General features: G+C 41.8%; 1 protein-coding gene across 1 annotated transcript in view; it reads left to right on the top strand.

The window, feature by feature from the left end:
- The first annotated feature begins 5,882 nt into the window (after positions 1 to 5,882).
- DYNC1LI1 (dynein cytoplasmic 1 light intermediate chain 1) overlaps positions 5,883 to 19,416 on the top strand; it is a 38,112-nt gene continuing 24,578 nt past the window's right edge. The window contains exons 1-3 of the mRNA XM_061586873.1: positions 5,883 to 6,251; positions 6,642 to 6,715; positions 16,128 to 16,244. Coding sequence (XP_061442857.1) covers positions 6,094 to 6,251; positions 6,642 to 6,715; positions 16,128 to 16,244 — 349 coding nt within the window. The 5' untranslated portion in view covers positions 5,883 to 6,093. The remainder of the gene's footprint in view (positions 6,252 to 6,641; positions 6,716 to 16,127; positions 16,245 to 19,416) is intronic.

Consider the following 19,416-nt stretch of genomic DNA (forward strand, 5'->3'; position numbering starts at 1 on the left):
CTTTAATTTTTTTTAAGTCAATGCAAGCCAGTAAACAACTTCCAACTCAACCATAAGGTGTCCAAATTAAAATGTTTCTTTCAGAAGATACTAAGTGCCACTCCATACATACACATTATAATTTTCTAATCCAGATTTAAAGTTTTTTTCTTCAAAAGCTGTAGCTTACCTACTCCAGTGTTTCAAGCACAGCTTTCCTACAATTAGAAATGCAGTTACCCCAGCCAGATCAAGACTATATTTTGGCAGGAAGACAAGCCTCACTTCCATTACATAGAGGCACTGCTATTGCTAGATGATTAACCAAAAAACACTAAGATATTGAAGCATGACTCCCATATTAATTGTTTGAAAAGAGTCCGATACAACAGTAGTTGTATTCGATCCATATAAACAGGACAAGCCTAGGTTTCACATGCCTCTAGATCAGAGTCTGCTAAAAAATGAATGGTTGCCAAGTTATGCTGCATTCGAAAGGTTTGGGTTGAAAAGTAGGTGAGTACCTTATTTTATTTACTTATTTATTATTACATTTATATCTCATCTTTCCTCCAAGGAATTCAAAGTGACATACAAACATGATTCTCCCCCTCCTGATTGTATCATCACAACAATCTTATGAGATAGATTAGGCTGAGAGACAGTGACTGGCCCAAGGTCACCCAGTGAGTTTCATGGCTGAACAGGGATTTGAACCCTGGCCTCACAGGTTCCAGTCCTATACTCTAACCACTACACTACACTGGCTCTTATGATAGTAGGCAGATCTATGGCTTTAGATGCTACCAAGCCATTACCATACTAGAGCTGATCTGAAAAGTTGCTGAGATTTTTCCTTTTCTCAGCCCCTAGAAAAGACCAATTTGCAGAATTTGCTCTGAATATTCTCTCTGTGTGTGTTTTGTGGTGGCCACAGATGGAAAGATCTGTCCATTTCGGTTCTCTCAGTTTCTCACTTTTCTAATGTTAAATTCAGTTCTCTATATTTCTGCAGCAATCTGCAATTTTAAAAAAAATCCTCTACAATTTCTCTACCATTTTAGTGCAAATTTATCCAAATAAACACATTTTTGTAGGCAGTTTTGGCAAAGGTACACATTTTTGCAAGCCATTTCTCATCACATCATGCCTTTTTGCATGTTTTCACTCATATATTCATTTTTATGCACACTTTCCCCTAATAAATGCATTTTTATAAATATTGTTTAGTTGGCGAACTGCATCGCAAAATTCTAATAAATGCACATTTTGAAGGATGGCTGTATTTTGGTTCTTATATTGTTTCAGAAAGTGCAAATTTTATAATTTCTGCTTAAAATGTTAACTGAATTTAAATTCTCACCCATCTCTAGCCACCATCCCACCCATCCTCCTTTGGCCTGGGACAATGCTAGGTGTGTGGCATTGTGGAGGATAGGAAATGGTTTTTCTGTTACTGTTGCTGCTACTGTTGCAGGGAGGAAATTTAGGAAAACCTAGAGTTGTGCTAGTGCTACTGCAAATCATGAGCCTCACCCCTGAGAAACTGTGAAGAATTTCTCCTCTCCCTGGAGAAAATCAGTGTCCACAAACAGTGGAGATTTTTAAGCAGCCATTTTCACACAGCATAGCGAGAATGTGGCTTGACAGTATTCATGCCCCATGTAGGCCAGGGAGATTTGTTAGACTGCAAATGGGAGATGGAACATGCATGCCACAATGTCAGTAACTAAGGTCAAACTGCTGTTCTACAGTTTGACAATTGCTAGCAAGGTTAATGAGTCTAGTTAGTCTGATGAGTCTTCAAGAAGAGCAGATCAGCCATAGGTTCCTTGCTCTTACAGAGGCACAAAAGCTGCCTAGATGGTAGGCTGACTAGGATCCATGTAAAAGCTGCTCCAAGGTCTTTGGCAGAAGAGTGGGGTACGGCTGCAATGAACTATTCACTTACTAAATCATAAAGTAAGAGTCCAGGAATCTTGGCCATTAGACCAAATGACCAAACCATGGCAGTAATTTCTTTTCAAATCCCCCCCTCCAGTCATCAGATTACAAAGAGGTCAAGAGCCACACTTTATCTGTTAGTTCAGCCTCAGCCAAGGTGGTGCCCTACAGATGCTTTGGACTACAGTTCCCATCAGGCCCAGCCACCACATGATAGGTGACGTTTAATGAGAGTTGTAGTCCAAAACATCTGGAGGGCATCACCTTGGTGGGGACTGTTTTAGGTTATTCTCAAATGGCGTGTGTATGTGTGTGTACACATTAATAGATATAGAGAAAAAATGTAAATGGGGTCAGATAGAAATAAGATATATTAAAAATTATAGTCTGTGACAATTAAAGCTTAAATTAAAGCTTAAAATCCAGATGGTGGATGTTTACCCTGTTCTAGATGGGGTTACACTCCTCTTGAAGGAACAGGTTCGTAGTCTTGGGGTTCTTTTCGATTCTTCCTTGTCTGTTGAGGCGCAAGTGGCGACGGTGGCAAGGAATGCGTTCTACCACCTTCGGTTGGTAGCCCAGCTACGCCCCTATCTGGACAGGGATGACCTTGCCTCAGTTGTTCATGCTCTGGTAACTTCTAGGTTGGATTACTGTAATGCGCTCTACGTAGGGCTGCCCTTGAAGACAGTTCGGAAGCTTCAGCTAGTGCAAAACGCAGCAGCCAGAATGCTGACGGGGACCAGCCGGTCAGCGCATATAACACCTGTTCTGGCCCGTTTGCACTGGCTACCCATTTGCTTCCGAGCCAGATTCAAGGTGCTGGTTTTGACCTATAAAGCCTTACACGGCGTGGGACCGCAGTATCTTGTGGAACGCCTCTCCCGCTATGAACTGACCCGGTCACTTCACTCAGCATCTAAGGCCCTCCTCCGGGTACCAACCCATCAGGAAGCCCGGAGGACAGTTACTCGATCTAGGGCCTTTTCTGTAGTGGCCCCCGAACTGTGGAACAGCCCCCCCGAAGAAGTACGCCTGGCGCCGACGCTTCTATCTTTTCGGCGCCAGGTTAAGACCTGGCTATGCTCCCAGGCATTTTAAGCGTTTAATGTTATAATTTTAAATCTTTTTTGTTTGCTGTTTATTTATTGTGATATTCTGTATTTTAATCTTTTTGTACACCGCCCAGAGAGCTATTCGCTATGGGCGGTTTAAAAATGAAACAAACAAACAAATAAATAAATAAATGTATGCAAAATATGCACAGTGACAATTCATAGCAACAATAACAGAATACAGTAGTGAGCTGTCAAAGGGTGGGGTAGTAGTTAGTATATTGGACTTTGGCTAGGGAGACTTGGGTTCATATTGCTGATCAGCCATGAAGTTCACCATAGGCTAGTACTGTCTGAGCATAGTCTACCTAACAAAAAGATCACGTGCCAGGCCTGACCTTTCCTCCAACCATCCCCAGCTTACACCATTGGCAAATACACCTCCAGCAGGTTATGCCATTGCTCCTGCTGTGAAAAAAGCCCTAGCGTGGCACTCCCCTGAGTGCCTGGTAGTCACTGTAAGTCACTACACAATCCTGCAGTCAGCTTGGCAATCAATACATGTGCAAACTCTAACGGCATATGAATGAATGTTTATTTCGGTCCATGACCAGCAAGCAAAATAAATACATACAAAAAACATAAAACACACGTTTCCAAATCCATAAAATACATATTAAAATGGTAAGAACAGGGATTAAAATGATTAGACCAAGCTCTTTCTGCGGGCCATGGCCGCAACACAGAATCTAGATACCATATCAGTAATGAATGGGTCACGATCCTCAAGTAGAGCGTGGAAGGAATTTTCTTCTAATATTCTAGCTCTTTTAAGAAGACACGGGGCAATTAACAAAGTACGTAAATCAGAGTAAAGGGCACAGTGCAATAATACATGTTCAACGGTTTCCACCACACCAGAGTTACAAATACAAAATTGTTCTGAATAAGGCACTCTCTTGTACCGCCCTTCCAATAAGGCTGAGGGGAGTACATTATATCTTGCTAGAGTAAATGCCTTTCTATACTTACGGATACACAAATTAGATAAATAGCCCGCTGAAGTAGGTACATTTACACTGACCCAAGTATTAGGGAAGCTGCCAAATGAGCTAGATTATTTTGAAATTCAGTATCCCTAATACGTTGTGAAATAAGGTCTTTAGCCTTGAAGTACCCAAGATGTAATACTGCTGCCTGAGAAAAACCAAGTGACTGGAGTTTGGAGATCATCGCAAGTTTCCATCCTGCTGTGAAAAAAGCCCTAGCGTGGCACTCCCCTGAGTGCCTGGTAGTCACTGTAAGTCACTACACAATCCTGCAGTCAGCTTGGCAATCAATACATGTGCAAACTCTAACGGCATAGCCAGAACTAGATGTCAGACACAGATGCAATCCTACCATGAGGCAAGCAAGATGGCTTTCTTACACAGTTTTTGTGTGTGCGCATCATTAAGGGTGGAAAGGTGGATACAGATTTCCTATACAAGAACCATCAAAAATGAGTTGCATTAGAGCATGGGGGCCTTATTTATTTTATTTATTTATTTATTTATTTATTAAATTTATATACCGCCCGACTAGCAATAGCTCTCTGGGCGGTGAACATAAAATAGCATAAAAATACAATGAATAACAAAATAATACTAAAATACAATCATCAATCCAATACAAAAATGAGTTGCATTAGAGCATGGGGGCCTTATTTATTTTATTTATTTATTTATTTATTTATTAAATTTATATACCGCCCGACTAGCAATAGCTCTCTGGGCGGTGAACATAAAATAGCATAAAAATACAATGAATAACAAAATAATACTAAAATACAATCATCAATCCAATACAATAAACATTTAAAAAAGTAAATCAGTGTAACTTAAAATGCTTCAGAGAATAGGAAGGTTTTGACCTGGTGCCGGAAGGAGAGCAGAGTCGGCGCCAGGCGTACTTCCTCGGGGAGACTGTTCCATAGTTCGGGGGCCACCACTGAGAAGAATGAATGAATTCACTTATGAATGAATGGAAGGTGGTTCCATCTGAATTTTCCACTTCAGACACCAACAATCACATTAGAGAAGAGGAAGATTTTCAGGTTTGAGTGATTATAAATGCCAAATTCCAAAGGGATGGCTGTTACAGAAAATATTTTTAAAAGCTCACGGATGGCACCTTAAAAATAGATTTATTGCTGCAGGGGCTAGAACCCATGTCTTCCATGCAAGAAGTATTTAATGTGTAATCTGAAATGGGTGCTAGTCCAGGAAAACTTGTGTCCAAATAAAACTGTTAGATTTAAGGTGCCACAGAAAAAAAAAGACTCGGGTAGGATATCAAAGACTAATACATTTTATTATAGCATAAGCTTCCATGGACCAGACACTCCACTTCATGAGATGCATGAAGCATAATCCCAAATTTATGTATGTCATGCAGTGGGACTGGGTCCACAAATGATTTTTTAATTATTTTTATGGTTAGAGGATGTGGCTTGACCACTGGCACTTCTATTTTTCAAGACAATCCTAGACCCTGGCTAAAGGTGTCTTTGCTTCCTGCTGTCATAGTAGTTTAGGGATTCTTTACCTGTCAACAAAGCCCTGGCGAACACTTGAATAGACGTGAAAAGTGTGGTTGGCAAGCCAAGGGCGTCACCAGTCGGTGAGCCCGGCGTGAGTGGGTTTGTCAGCGTACTGTGTTTGTGATCAACGTGTCAGACGACTTTTCCGCCTTTGTTTTCGTCACCCACCAAGTCAACAATAATATCGCGGTCAGTGAAGGGACGGTGGGCGCAGAAAGCATTGATTGCAGCAGCAACAATAACGACGGGGTGCGGAGGGGATGGGGAGGGAGGCCGCCACTCCTTCCCACGCCTCACCAGCTCCTGACCCGCCTCCTCCACTTTCAGTCCCAACATCCGGGTTCCTGTCAACGCTACCGCGGCTGTTGCTGTTGCCGCCTGCTCCTTTCTCTCTCTCATTGAAGAGGAGCGAAGCGGCGGCAGCAGCAGTAGCAGCGCTTTGCGTGGTGGGGAGGTAGAGAGTGGAGCGAAGGGAGCGCGCGCGCTCTCTCTCTCTCCCCCTCTCCTGGTTGTGTGTGTGTGTGTACAGCGAAGATGGCGGCGGTGATAGGAGGGCGAGCCGGCTCCTTCGGTTCCTCTTCTTCGCCGGGGCTGGGCTTGGGTTATGGGGCTGCTGTTTTCAATGCCACAAATAGCAGCAGCGGCGCTGACCCGAGAGCGGGTGGTGACGAGGACGATGGGCAGAATCTCTGGTAATTGAGACCCCCCCCTTCTCCGCGCCCTCACTAGAGAGGGACCGTTACTGCCTGGTAGGTCCTTCCCATCCCGTCATTGCGGGCCAGGTGTCTTCCCGAATCCTCGCCCCTCCCCACGCGCTACCTTTTTTTGCGCGGGGAGGGGAGGGTGTCCCATGGTCCCCGGGGAATGCCCCCTCCGCCATGTTGTGGGTCTCCCCCCCGTCCTCCGGGGGAGGGTTCTCTTTTCTTCCCTTAACCATAGCGCTCTCTTTCTCCCGCATCTTCCACCTTGCCCATCCTGCTGCTGCCGCTGCACCATCTTCTCGGGTCGTGAGAGGAGCGTGACTCCTTCCCACAGACCTTCCCTTGCTCATCGCTTTCCTTGGTTTTCTTATGTCCCGACAGGTCCTGCATCCTCAGCGAGGTATCTACTCGTTCCCGATCTAAACTGCCTTCGGGGAAAAACGTCGTGCTGCTGGGTAAGTGACCCCTCTCTTACCTGTTTCCGTCTGTTTGTTTCTTTGTTTTTGTTCATTGTGCTGTCTGTTTCTCTTTTCCCAGACTTTTAGTTATGAAATAGAGGGCTGGGCCTCTTTCCCACTGTTGTTCCGTTTAGGGTGGAGGGTGTGTGCGGAATGGATGCAGGGGACCGCGTTGTGTTTGTAGGTTGTGCAGGAGGGAGGGGTGTCTGCAGCTGTTCATTGATCGCACTATTCCTATGGACCAAGATGAAGGAGGGGTGAAAATTGGAGGGAGAAATATCAATAATTGAAGATATGCAGACAATGCCTTACTGCTAGCAGAGACCAGTAATGATTTGAAACGAATGCTGATGAAAGTTAAAGAGGAAAGCACAAAAGCAGGACTACAGCTGAACGTCAAAAAGACCAAAGTAATGACAACAGAAGATTTATGTGACTTTAAAGTTGACAATGAGGACATTGAACTTGTCAAGGATTATCAATACCTTGGCACAGTCATTAACCAAAATGGAGACAATAATCAAGAAATCAGAAAAAGGCTACGACTGGGGAGGGCAGCTGTGGGAGAACTAGAAAAGGTCCTCAAATGCAAAGATGTACCACGGAACACTAAAGTCAGGATTATTCAGACCATTGTATTCCCAATCTCTATGTATGGATGTGAAAGTTGGACAGTTAAAAAACCAGATAAGAGAAAGATCAACTCCTTTGAAATGTGGTGTTGGAGGAGAGCTTTGTGCATACCATGGACTGTGAAAAAGACAAATAATTGGGTGTTAGAACAAATTAAACCAGAACTATCACTAGAAGCTAAAATGATGAAATTGAGGTTATCATACTTTGGACACATCATGAGAAGATATGATTCACTAGAAAAGACAATAATGCTGGGAAAAACAGAAGGGAGCAGGAAAAGAGGAAGACCAAACAAGAGATGGATTGATTCCATAAAGGAAGCTACAGACCTGAACTTACAAGATCTGAACAGGGTGGTTCGTGACAGATGCTGTTGGAGGTCACTGATTCATAGGGTCTCCATAGGTCGTACTCGACTTGAAGGCACATAACAACAACAACAAAATAGAAAATGAATTGTCGGTATATTGTTTAAATTTAGCTTTTTCTTATTGTTGCACTGAACAACAGCATACTGTGTAATACTTTAAATCTCACTTCCAGGATCCATTAATGGTCGCTACTGTTTGTTGGCTAGCTGACTAGCAGACTAGGGGAAGTGAACTCTGCATAAGGCCTGTCGATGGCATTGTTGTCAGATTATGTGTCAGCAGCAGCCTGCCTCTCTGTTACTGGCTTGCATTATGGCTTCCTGTCTCCACCCATTAAATTTGGTTAGCACCTCCTTCCTCTGTTCTTTTTTTTTTTCCTTGGCACTAAAGGTGATGCTTTCATTGACGTGTTTGAGAGAAGCTGATAATTGGGTGTATTAAGGTGCATCTTCTGCATCAGCACATTTGTTTTTGTTTTGGTGGGGTGGCTTATGAACAACTGGTATTGTCTGCATTGTACGCTGAGTGATATCCCTGATCCAGATTTTGTCATTGCAGAAGCTAGTTCCCTTGCTGACTTCGCTTACAATGTTCCTGATAATGAGGGAACAGGCATAGTGTTCTCAGTAAGCTTGTTTCTTGAAATAGTACATGTAAGGTGTTTACTTATGACCTGCTTTTGAGTGATCACTCTGCTTGGCTCCCTGCCTTGTTTTCACCCCTTTGGGATGAAACTGGGAAGAGCATTATATTATATATGAGGATGACTAAACACAGTTACACTTGGTATTCTGTCTGCCAGCATACCTGCTTGTGGTTAAATGCCCTTACGTAATACCAGACATGGCAAGATGGGGAACAAAAAATACATTCTGTACTGTATATTATTAGTAGTAGTGGTAGGAGTAGAATATCCTGTCCATCCTCCCAAAGGAGCCCAGAACAGCAATGTGCAAAGACCAGGAGGAATTTCCCTCTCCAGGTGCTGGAATAGCTTTGTAAGGACAGGTGATACAGACCAGGGATAGGGCCTTCTCTGTGGTGGATCCCTGTTTGTAGAAATCTCTCCTTATTGAGATAAGGCTGTCCCCCTTGCTGGTGGTTTCAGCAACAGCTTCAAATATGCTTGTTCACGCAGGCATTTATGGATGGTCTGTGGGTGGGTATGCTATTTTTGCTGCTGAACTTCTGTCATTGGTTTAATTATGTTTAAATTAATTGTTTTATGGTTATGTGTGTTCATTGTCCTGAGATTCTGCTTGGTGAGGGATGTTTTTGAAGGTAAGTAATAAATAAAATAAAAAGAGGAATTCATGATTCTGCAAAATACAGAATATAAAGGGTGAAAGGACTGGAGATATGACAGTAGATAGAGCTAAAATACAGAATGTTTCATAGTCTTAAGAATGTGTTGTGGCTCTCTCGCTTTCTACTACAAGTTGTGGCAGAGAGGAAGAAGGACATATTTTTTAAAATAAAAATGACATTTAGCATGAATTATTGACACTGTTTTATTCATTAAAAATGTAGTATGAATTTCTTTGTTTAGCATTAGACCAAAGATCCAAGCAGTCACTAGTACTATGTCTCCAACGCTGGTTGGCCAAGTGCTTCTGGGAAACTTGCAGAAAGGGCATCATGGGGAAACATGGTATTATGCTAAATGGATATTGCACTCTTAACTATCATGCCTTATAACTATTGATAGACTGATGTTCCCATGAACCTTTAAACTTTAATGTTTTAATATTTTATGATATGTTGGTATAGAAATACTTTTGTTAATAAATAAATATTGCTATTTGTGCTGGCTTCTCCTCATATGGCAATGAATTCCACTAATTAATTTTGCATTAGCAGACATGGGATAAGATATGATGTCACCCAGCACCTATATCTCATGGACATAACTGATTAAAGAACAGGAAACAGAGAATAAGAATAAATGGATAGTTTTCATAATGGAGGGATATAAAAAGTGGAGTCCCACAGGGTGCTGTATTAGGATCAGTACTTTTTAATCCCTTTGGAATTCATTCCCCTTAAATATTAGATAGGTGCCGTCTCATGGAATAGTAGAGTTGGGCCTATAAGGCCATCAAGTCCAACTCCCTTGCTCAGTGCAGGAATCCAAATCAAAGCATTCCCGACAGATAGCTGTTCAGCTGCCTCTTGAATGCCTCCAGTGTCAGAGAGCCCACTACCTCTCTAGGTAATTGGTTCCATTGTTGTATGGCTGTAACAGTTTGGAAGTTTTTCCTGATGTTCAGTCGAAATCTGGCTTCTTGCAACTTGAGCCAATTATTCCGTGTCCTTCACTCTGGGATGATTGAGAAGAGACCCCAGCCCTCCTCTGTGTAACAACCTTTCATGTACTTGAAGAGTGCTGTCATATCTCCCCTCAGTCTTCTCTTATCCAGGCTAAACATGCCCAGTTCTTTCAGTCTCTCCTCATAGGGCTTGATTTCTAGTCCCCTGCTCATCCTTTCTGCCCTCCTCTGAACCTGTTCTAGTTTGTCTGCATCCTTCTTGAAGTGCAGAGACCAGAACTGGATGCAGTATTCAAGATGAGGCCTAACCAGTGCTGAATAGAGGGGAACTAATACTTCATGCGATTTGGAAACTATACTTCTGTTAATGCAGCCTAATATAGCGTTTGCCTTTTTTGCAGCCACATCACACTGTTGACTCATATGCAGCTTGTGATCAGCGGCAATTCCAAGATCCTTCTCACATGTCGTATTGCTGAGCCAAGTATCCCCCATCTTATAACTGTGCATTTGGTTTCCTTTTCCTAAGTGTAGAACTTTGCATTTATCCCTGTTGAATTTCATTCTGTTGTTTTCAGTCCAATGCTCCAGCCTATCAAGGTCCCCTTGAATTTTCTTTGTGTCTTCCATGGTATTAGCTATGCCCCCCAATTTTGTATCATCTGCAAAACTGATAAGCATGCTCTGTACCTCCTCATCCAAGTCGTTAATAAAAATGTTGAAGAGCACTGGGCCCAGGACCGAGCCCTGTGGTACCCCACTGGTTTCTTCCACCCAGTTTGAGAAGGAACCATTGATAAGCACTCTGAGTAAGATTCTGGAGCCAGCTGTGGATCCACCTGATAGTTGTTCCATCCAGCCCATATTTAGTTAGTTTGCTAATCAGAATATCATGGGGCACTTTGTCAAAAGCTTTGCTGAAGTTGAGATATGTTTTGTCCACAGCATTCCCACAGTCTACAAGGGAGGTTACCCGATCAAAAAAATGAGATAAGATTAGTTTGGCAGGATTTTTTTTCATAAATCCATGTTGGCTCCTAGTAATCACTGCATTGTTTTCAAGGTGCTTACAGATCGACTGTTTTATAATCTGTTCCAGAGTTTTTCCAGGGATTGATGTTAGGCTGACTGGTCTGTAGTTCCCCAGTTTCTCCTTTTTGCCCTTTTTGAAGATAGGAACAACATTAGCTCTTCTCCAGTCATCCGGCACTTCACCGGTCCTCCATGATTTCGCAAAGATAACAGACAGCGGTTCTGAGAGTTCTTCAGCCAGTTCCTTCAATACTCTAGGATGCAGTTTATCGGGCCTTGCCGATTTGAACTCATTCAAAGTGATTAGGTATTCCTTCCTTGACCATTTGTCTGTCAAGCTCAAGCTCCAATCCTGCCACTTCTACTTCATGTTTCCCGGAAGAGTCATAGACCCTTTTTTTGGGAGAAGACTGAGCCAAAGTAGGAATTGAGCACTTCTGCTTCTCTTTGTCATCTGTTATCATTTTTCCATCCTCATTGAGTAGCTGTGCTACCGTTTCTTTGTTGGCCATTGTGCTTTTAGAATTTCCTTCTTTAGAAACTTCCACCCATCTTGCACTCCTTTTCTCATTAGGGTCGCTTGCAATGGAACCATACTTACAATTGTTCTGAGTTTATTGAAATCAGCTTTCCTGAAGTCCAGGGTGCATGTATGGCTACTCTCAGCTTTTGTTTCTGTTAAAATCACGAATTCGAGAATGGTGTGGTCACTTTCCCCCAGAGTTCCCATAACTGCCACTTCATCCACCAAATCATCTCTATTGGTTAGAATCAAGTCCAGGATAGCTGATCCTCTGGTTGCTTCCTCCACTTTCTGTAGGAGAAAGTTATCTCCAGCACAAGTTAGAAATTTCTTGGAGGGGCTGTGTTTGGCAGAATTTGTCTCCCAACAGATCATAGAATCATAGAGTTGGAAAGGGCCTTGTAGGCCATCGAGTCCAACCCCCTGCTCACAGCAGGAAATCCACAGCTAGAGCATCTCCCGCAGATAGCTGTCCAGCGTCTGCTTGAAGACATCCAGCGAAGGGGATCCCACCACCTCCCTAGGCAGTCGGTTCCATTGCAGAACTGCCCTTACTGTCAAGAAGTTCCTTCTAATGTCCAATCTGAATCTACGCTCCTGCAACTTAAAACCATTAGACCTAGTCCTACCCTCTGGGGCAGCAGTGAACAAATCTGTACCCTTCTCTATGTGACAGCCCTTCAGGTACTTAAAGAGTGTAATCATGTCGCCCCTCAGCCTTCTCTTCACCAGACCGAACATGCCAAGTTCCTTCAACCTTTCCTCATAAGACTTGTTCTCCGTACCAGCTATCATCCTTGTTGCCCTCTTCTGAACCCGCTCTAACTTGTCTATATCTTTCTTAAAATGAGGCACCCAGAACTGAACGCAGTATTCCAGATGAGGCCTGACTAATGCAGAATATAGTGGGACTATTACTTCCCTCGACCTGGAAACTATAGCTCTGTTTATGCATCCCAAAACCATGTTTGCCTTTTTTGCCGCAGCATCACAGTGCTGAGTCATGTTCAACTTGCGATCCACTACAATTCCAAGGTCCTTCTCACACGCACTACTGCTAAGCCGGGTATTTCCCATCCTGTACCCATGCATTTTGTTTTTGTGGGCTAAATGCAGAATCCTGCATTTGTCTTTATTGAATGTCATTTTATTAATTTCAGCCCAATTTTCTAGTCTATCCAGGTCCCTTTGGATTTTATTCCTGTCTTCCATTGTGTTAGCTATCCCTCCCAGTTTCGTATCATCCGCAAACTTCATAAGGCTTCCCTCCACCCCATCATCTAAGTCATTGATAAAAATGTTGAAGAGTATCGGCCCCAGGACAGAACCCTGTGGCACTCCACTCGAGACCTCCTTCCAGTCCGAAGCAGAGCCACAGACGACCACTCTTTGAGTACGGTTTTCCAACCAGTTGTGAATCCACCTGACAGTATTTCCATGTAGTCCGCGTTTGACGAGTTTGCTAATCAAAAGGTCGTGGGGGACTTTGTCAAACGCTTTGCTGAAATCTAGATAGATGACATCTACAGCATTTCCACCATCTACTAGGCTAGTGACCCGATCAAAAAAAGAGATGAGATTAGTTTGACAGGATTTTTTCTTGACAAACCCATGCTGGCTCCTACTAATCACAGCATATTGGGATAATTGAAGTCCCCCATTACTACTACATCATGCCTCCTCAAAACATTGACAATTTGCTTTTCAAAAGTTACATTCTCGTCTTCTCCTTGATTGGGTGGTTGGTAGTAGACTCCAGGCACCACATTCCTTTTATTACTTGCCCCATTAATCTTAATCCGGATACTCTCGGTGGAGCTACCAAGCTCATCTTCCTGAATTTCTGTGCAGGGATATATATTTTTAACATATAGCACAACTCCACCTCCCTTTTTATTCCTTCTGTTCTTTTTGAACAAATTATATCCTTCAATTACTGTATTCCAGTCATGGGAGTCATCCCACCAAGTTTCAGTTATACCTATCAAGTTGTAATTGCCCTCCTGTATTAAGAGTTCAAGTTCGTCCTGCTTGTTTCCCATACTCTGTGCATTAGTATACAGACATCAAAGACCATGTGATTTATGGCTTGGCTTCCTTACTACATTTTTCTGAGGACTACCTTGCTTGTATTAAATTCAGATTTGATTTGAAATTTAGTTATTTTTAAGGGGTATTTTCATGTAACTGACACTTAAAAACATTGATTCTTGCGTACCTTATTTATGCCTATTGTGGTGTCAGTTATATTTTTGTACTTTAACTGTTTGGTTATTATAGGTTGCCTTGACTATTTTGGTTAATAGGCAAATGAAAAATATTCAGATAAATCCAAATGTCTGCTTTCAAACAAATCTTGAAAAAGTTCTTCAAAACTACTGAAGTATTTCTTACTGGTAAAATACAGTTAGGACTAGTACAGTGGTTCTCAACCTTTTTTGCTCCATTCCCCCCTTTCACCATTGTTCAGAATATAATTCCTCCCTTCCCAAGATAGTCTCTCATAGCGTGTTGATGTTTCGCGAGTGACGGTGGTGTTTCTCGTGAGAGAAAAATGTCTTAGTTTATATTATAACAGAATTTCTTGGAACACTTTCTGGTCTTTAGATAATAATTTAATTTTGCAATGAAAATAATGCTGGATGTTCAAGAATCGATTTTAATCTGTGACATTCAATAAACTTTATTGAATGTCGCAGATTAAATTAAAAACAAACTACAATTTTACAGATTGTACATAATGTACAGGACATCACACTTTGCTGAATAGTGGTCCCAATTCCCCCCCCTTGAACCCTAAAATTCCCCCCTGGGGGGAATTCCCCCCTTGTTGAGAACCCATGGACTAGTAAGTATCATGTTAGTCTCAATAGTGGGTTATCTTGCATTGTGGCCCACTTAATAGCTTTATTTACTAGCACTTGACCTGTGCTTGTGGGATGCATGCTTTCCAAACTGGAATGCATGCCTGATATTTCTGGCCTAGACATAATAATAAGCATTAGCTGCCGGACTAAGCAAAGGTAGGTGTCCTTGCTAATATTTTGCAGGCTAGGGAATGTGTGAGAGAGTCTTAGTAAAAGATGTTGCTTTGAGGGGATCATACATTTCAGCTACTTAATGTTTGATTTAGCTATACATGAGGTGGTCCTGGCTACTGGCCAAGATGCAGAAAGGCTGTGTGCTCAGTGTATGAGTGCTGATCTTTTTTTCCCCCAATAGCTGCCAATGCTGCCCTAGTGGGTCCATCTAACCTATTGGGGGATATTTTTAGGGCACACTAGAGGAGGAGCTAAAAAATCCTAATGTATATCTTGAATACTACTGGGGCTAGAATAAAAGAGAACTATGAAGTCAACTTTTTATTCAAGAAATGAATGAAATATATTGATCACACATCTGAATAACACATCTTAGAACATCTTTGTGAAATCGAACAGTTTTTGCATGTTCCTCAGCAGAGACTCTCACCAATATAGGGCAAGACTGCTGCCAGCGGCCTCCTATCTAGCTATTGAGGTGGCAGGTACTGCTAGCTTCCCTCCCATCCCCCCAGGTCAGGGCTGCTGGCAGCCTCCCACCCACCCAGACTTCTGTGTGGTCTGCTTGCTGACCCGCTTCACTGCTGCCCTCTTCCCCTGACGTGGCAGCTTACTTTTTATTATGTTAAGATATCTCTAGCCTGCTTTTCAGGGTGAAACCCCTAAATAAAGTTTATTAGTACAGAGTAAATAATCAAACCATCAAAACGATAAATAATATTCAATATATAAATTATTAAAACAATAAATAAGATAGCATCAGCAGATCTCAGTTCAAATTGCAGTAATGGGCCCATAATTAATAAAGGTGCTAATTTAAAAGAAGATTTGCTGTGTGCCATCATAGTTGCAGATGGCAAGCAGCTTGTAATTTTTAGGCAAAAGATGTCTTGGGTTGTAAAGATTAAAACCTCTTGATGTTTTGCTATGAATTTAATTTGGGGAAAGTTAACTTGAGCCTTGCTTTTAGCACAACTTACATTGTTTTGATTCGATGTGGAGTCCATACTTGAACCACTTACACATATGTCACAGTTACTTGGTATACTAAAACTCCAGTTGCCATAGTGGAGAAGCAGCAAGGGAGGGGCTAAACTTTCATCCAATTACCCCTTTTCCTTTGCAACCCCAAGGCTGAAGCTACATGAAACTCCATGACATGTAGCTTCAACCTTGACATATCTTGCATTGATTTTTTTTGGTGACGTGAGATCTTCACTTGCAGGACCTGTTCATATGCTATTCTTGCTGATGTTCTAGTCTACATAGAATACATATTTTATTTATTTATTTATTTAATTTAATTTATATACTGCCCTAAGCCCGAAGGCTCTCTGGGCGGTGTACAAAAAACATAGCAGAGATATGAGTGAGCATACCTTATACCATGTCTACATGATAATGTGTGTAACAGACAAGAACTATTTGGGTCCAATATTTTAACCCAAGCTCATTTCCACCAATCGAAATAAATATATTACCACAAAGACATTGCATATATGGAATTATTAAAGCTCACTTTTTAACATTTTCTAGGAGAAGATGGAGCAGGTAAAACTAGTTTAATTGGAAAACTTCAGGGAATTGAGGAATACAAGAAAGGAAGAGGAATGGAATATTTGTACTTAAATGTACATGATGAAGACAGAGATGGTAAGTACCAGTTCTAATAACTACAACAGTGAAAACATTAATCTTTGCATTGCTTGAGCATACTCCAACCTTTTAAAATGCATAGCATTTTTACTAGCCAGCAACTTCCAGATTCTGTCTGCAACCTGTTATAGCTGTCTTTTCTTGTTTTCTGTTCTGGTGAAGGGAGTTGGTAAGCTAGGGAAGGTGAATAGTGGGAGAAGGGTGATGCTAGGGAGAATGCGTGTTCGGGAGGGTGGATGAGGTTGACAATGGCTGCTAGGAATAAGAAGAGCCCTGCTAGATCAGGCCAAAGGCCTATCTAGTTCACCATTCTGTTCTAATAGTAGCCAGCCAGATGCCTGTGGGAAGTTCACAAGTGCTACAATGTTCACCTACTTCTGAATCCCAGCAATTGGCATTCAGAGGCTTCTGATATTGGAAGTAATATAGCCATCACAACTAGTAGTTACAGATAGCCTTATCTTCCAGGAATTTGTGTAAAGTGTGTGAAGAAGTACTTCCTTTGTCTCCCCTGAATCTCCCATCATTAAGTTTCATTTGATGATCCCTGGCTCTAGTACTATTTATTTATTAAATTTATATCCCACTCTTCCTCCCAAAGGAGTCCTATGAGAGCAGGAGAAAAAACTCTGTTCACTTTCTCTACTGTGTACCTAATTTTATATATATCTGTTAGGTCACACCTGTTAGTTGTCTTTTTTCCCTTCTAAATTAAAAGCCCCAAATGTTGCAACCTTTATTTGTGGGGGAGTTGCTCCAGCCAGTTGATCATTTTGGTTGTCTTTTTCTGTACAACAATATCCTTTTTGAGATGTGACAACCAAAACAGTACAGTTTTCCCAAGTTTGGTCACACCCTAGGTTTGCTAAAGGCATTACGACGTCGGCAATTTTATTTTCAGCTCCTTTCCTTGTAATCCTTAATGTGGAATTCACCTTTTTACTGTTGCCGCACACTGGGTTGACATTTTCATTGAGCTATCCATTACGACCCCCAAATTTCCTGGTCAATCATTGCCAGTTTAGACCCCATTAGTGTATATGGGAAGTTAGGATTTTTTATCCCAGTGTATAGCATTTTAAATTTGCTTGCATTGAACTGCATTTGCCATTTTAAAGCACATTCACACAGTTTGGAGAGATACTTTTGGAGCTCCTTGCAATCCCTTTAAGTTTTTACAACCCTGAACAATTTGATGTCATCAGGGTACTTGGCCACCTTACAATTCACTAGGGATGGAGAATTCTGCCCAAATTGGACTTGGGACTGGATTTTTTAAAAATTCGCCCATCTGTTCTCTTTGTGGACTGATCCTGAAGGCATTGGATTGCTGCTTAAAGGGTTAATGCTACAGAAATTAACATGAAATCCTAGAGCGCCTCACTCACATTAAGGAGGCACTCTAAGATTGCCTGTTAATTTTTCTAGTTTCAACGCTGCTTCCTGAAAAAAAAATTAAAAGGGGGGAGAAGCTACAATCCACAAGAGAAGTTGCATTCAGCATGGCCTCTCTACGCTTCTCTGCAGCCTTCTCAGAAGAGAATGAGGGAAGTTGGATCGCCCACAGAGGGGGATCTACCTCCCCAGCTCAGGCTACAGCATTCTCTGCCCTTTCCAATCCTGCAGAGATGGTTGGTGGGAATTGGGATTTGGTACAGCCTGTGCTGCCGCAGGGAGCCCAGCAGAGCCAGCAGTAAGGCAAGAACAGGCAGGAGGGAAGGCATGAGGTCCCACCCCTCCATTCCCTCGCAAGTTCAGAATGCATAACTTATGGTTCCTGGTTCTATATCGAACTTGAACAAGCAGAAGTTTGTGGGGGGAAAGGGAAGTCAAAATAGATTTTCATTCCATTTTGATGGAATGTAAGCGGATTGGGCCCAGCTAGCGAATCCCAGCCCTACTGCTCACCCTGAATTCCAGATCATTCTTTAACAAGTTAGTAAGTACAGATCTCAATATAGATCTGTGGAGGATTCCGCTTCTTACATCCTCCACTATGAGAACTCTCTGCTTCCTGTTCTTTAACTAGTTACTGGTCCATAAAAGGATGTTTTTATTACTTGACTGCTAAGTTTACTCAGGAGTCTTAGGGGTGAAACTTTATTAAAAGGCTTTTGAAAGTCCAGTTACACAATGTCTGCTGGATCACCATATCTGTCATTTCTTCCATTCTCCATCATCTTTCCCTACTATTCCTTGCCTATATCATCTGCTTCCTAATCCCTTCCCAGCTGCCAACTGTGTTCTGCATCCAACGTTGCGATTTCTTCCAATCAGTTATGTCTTTCTTGTCTTGATTTTGCCTCTTTTCTCTGCCCTGGTTTCTCAACTTCTGCCTCCTGTTTCCCTTCTCCTCTTGTCTCCAAAATTTTCCTTGTCCATTTTCTCTCTAGTTTTTCTGCCTTTTCGTCTTTCCCTTTTTTCTCAATGTCATAAAATTTCTTTTTTGTACTTTGAAATATACATAAAAATCCTTCTAGTGTAGATAAGATATTGCAGATGTCACAGAATTCTGCAAGTTTTATTTATTGCACAAAAGTTCACAAGGTGCACATCAGCTCTAGGAACCTGATCAACCCCAAAATTTTCCCACTAGGCATCTTGCTGGTTTATACCACTGCTATTAAGGGAAGTTGAAGAGAAGAGTGTTTTATGGGTCATTGCAAAAATAGTGATTCATTCCAGCTGTTTAAAATTTTCCAAAGAACATACTATGAAATGAATTCAAGTATTGCATCTTTAAAAAGCATGTTTAACCCTGGTAATGAAGGTAAGCATTCAGGCAATCCTAACTTTTAAACTATTCATTTTTAAATCTTACTAAGAATTTCAGTATTTTACAGTGTGCATTCCACCTAAGCTACTTTCATTGTCTTACTTATTTTCTGGTCATCTTGGCATCGTTACTCAGAAGTACAATATAGACCAATATCACTGAACTAAGCCATGTGATTTGGTCTTAATGTTACTAAATTCAGGCTAAATTCAAATTACCTTAAGCCCAAATAGAATACGTATTTTAGACTGTAGTGAAATGCTAATATGTTTTGTAGGCATATAATATTGCAGTTCTAGTATTACATGATGTAACTAGAAAAATAATTCTGGGTGGGTATGCTTTCTGTAAGAGCTGGTATAGCCCAGTGGGGAGGAGAGCCTGGCTGGGAGT

Source organism: Rhineura floridana, chromosome 10 (genome assembly GCF_030035675.1).
Source record: "Rhineura floridana isolate rRhiFlo1 chromosome 10, rRhiFlo1.hap2, whole genome shotgun sequence".
NCBI classification, from domain to species: Eukaryota; Metazoa; Chordata; class Lepidosauria; order Squamata; family Rhineuridae; genus Rhineura; species Rhineura floridana.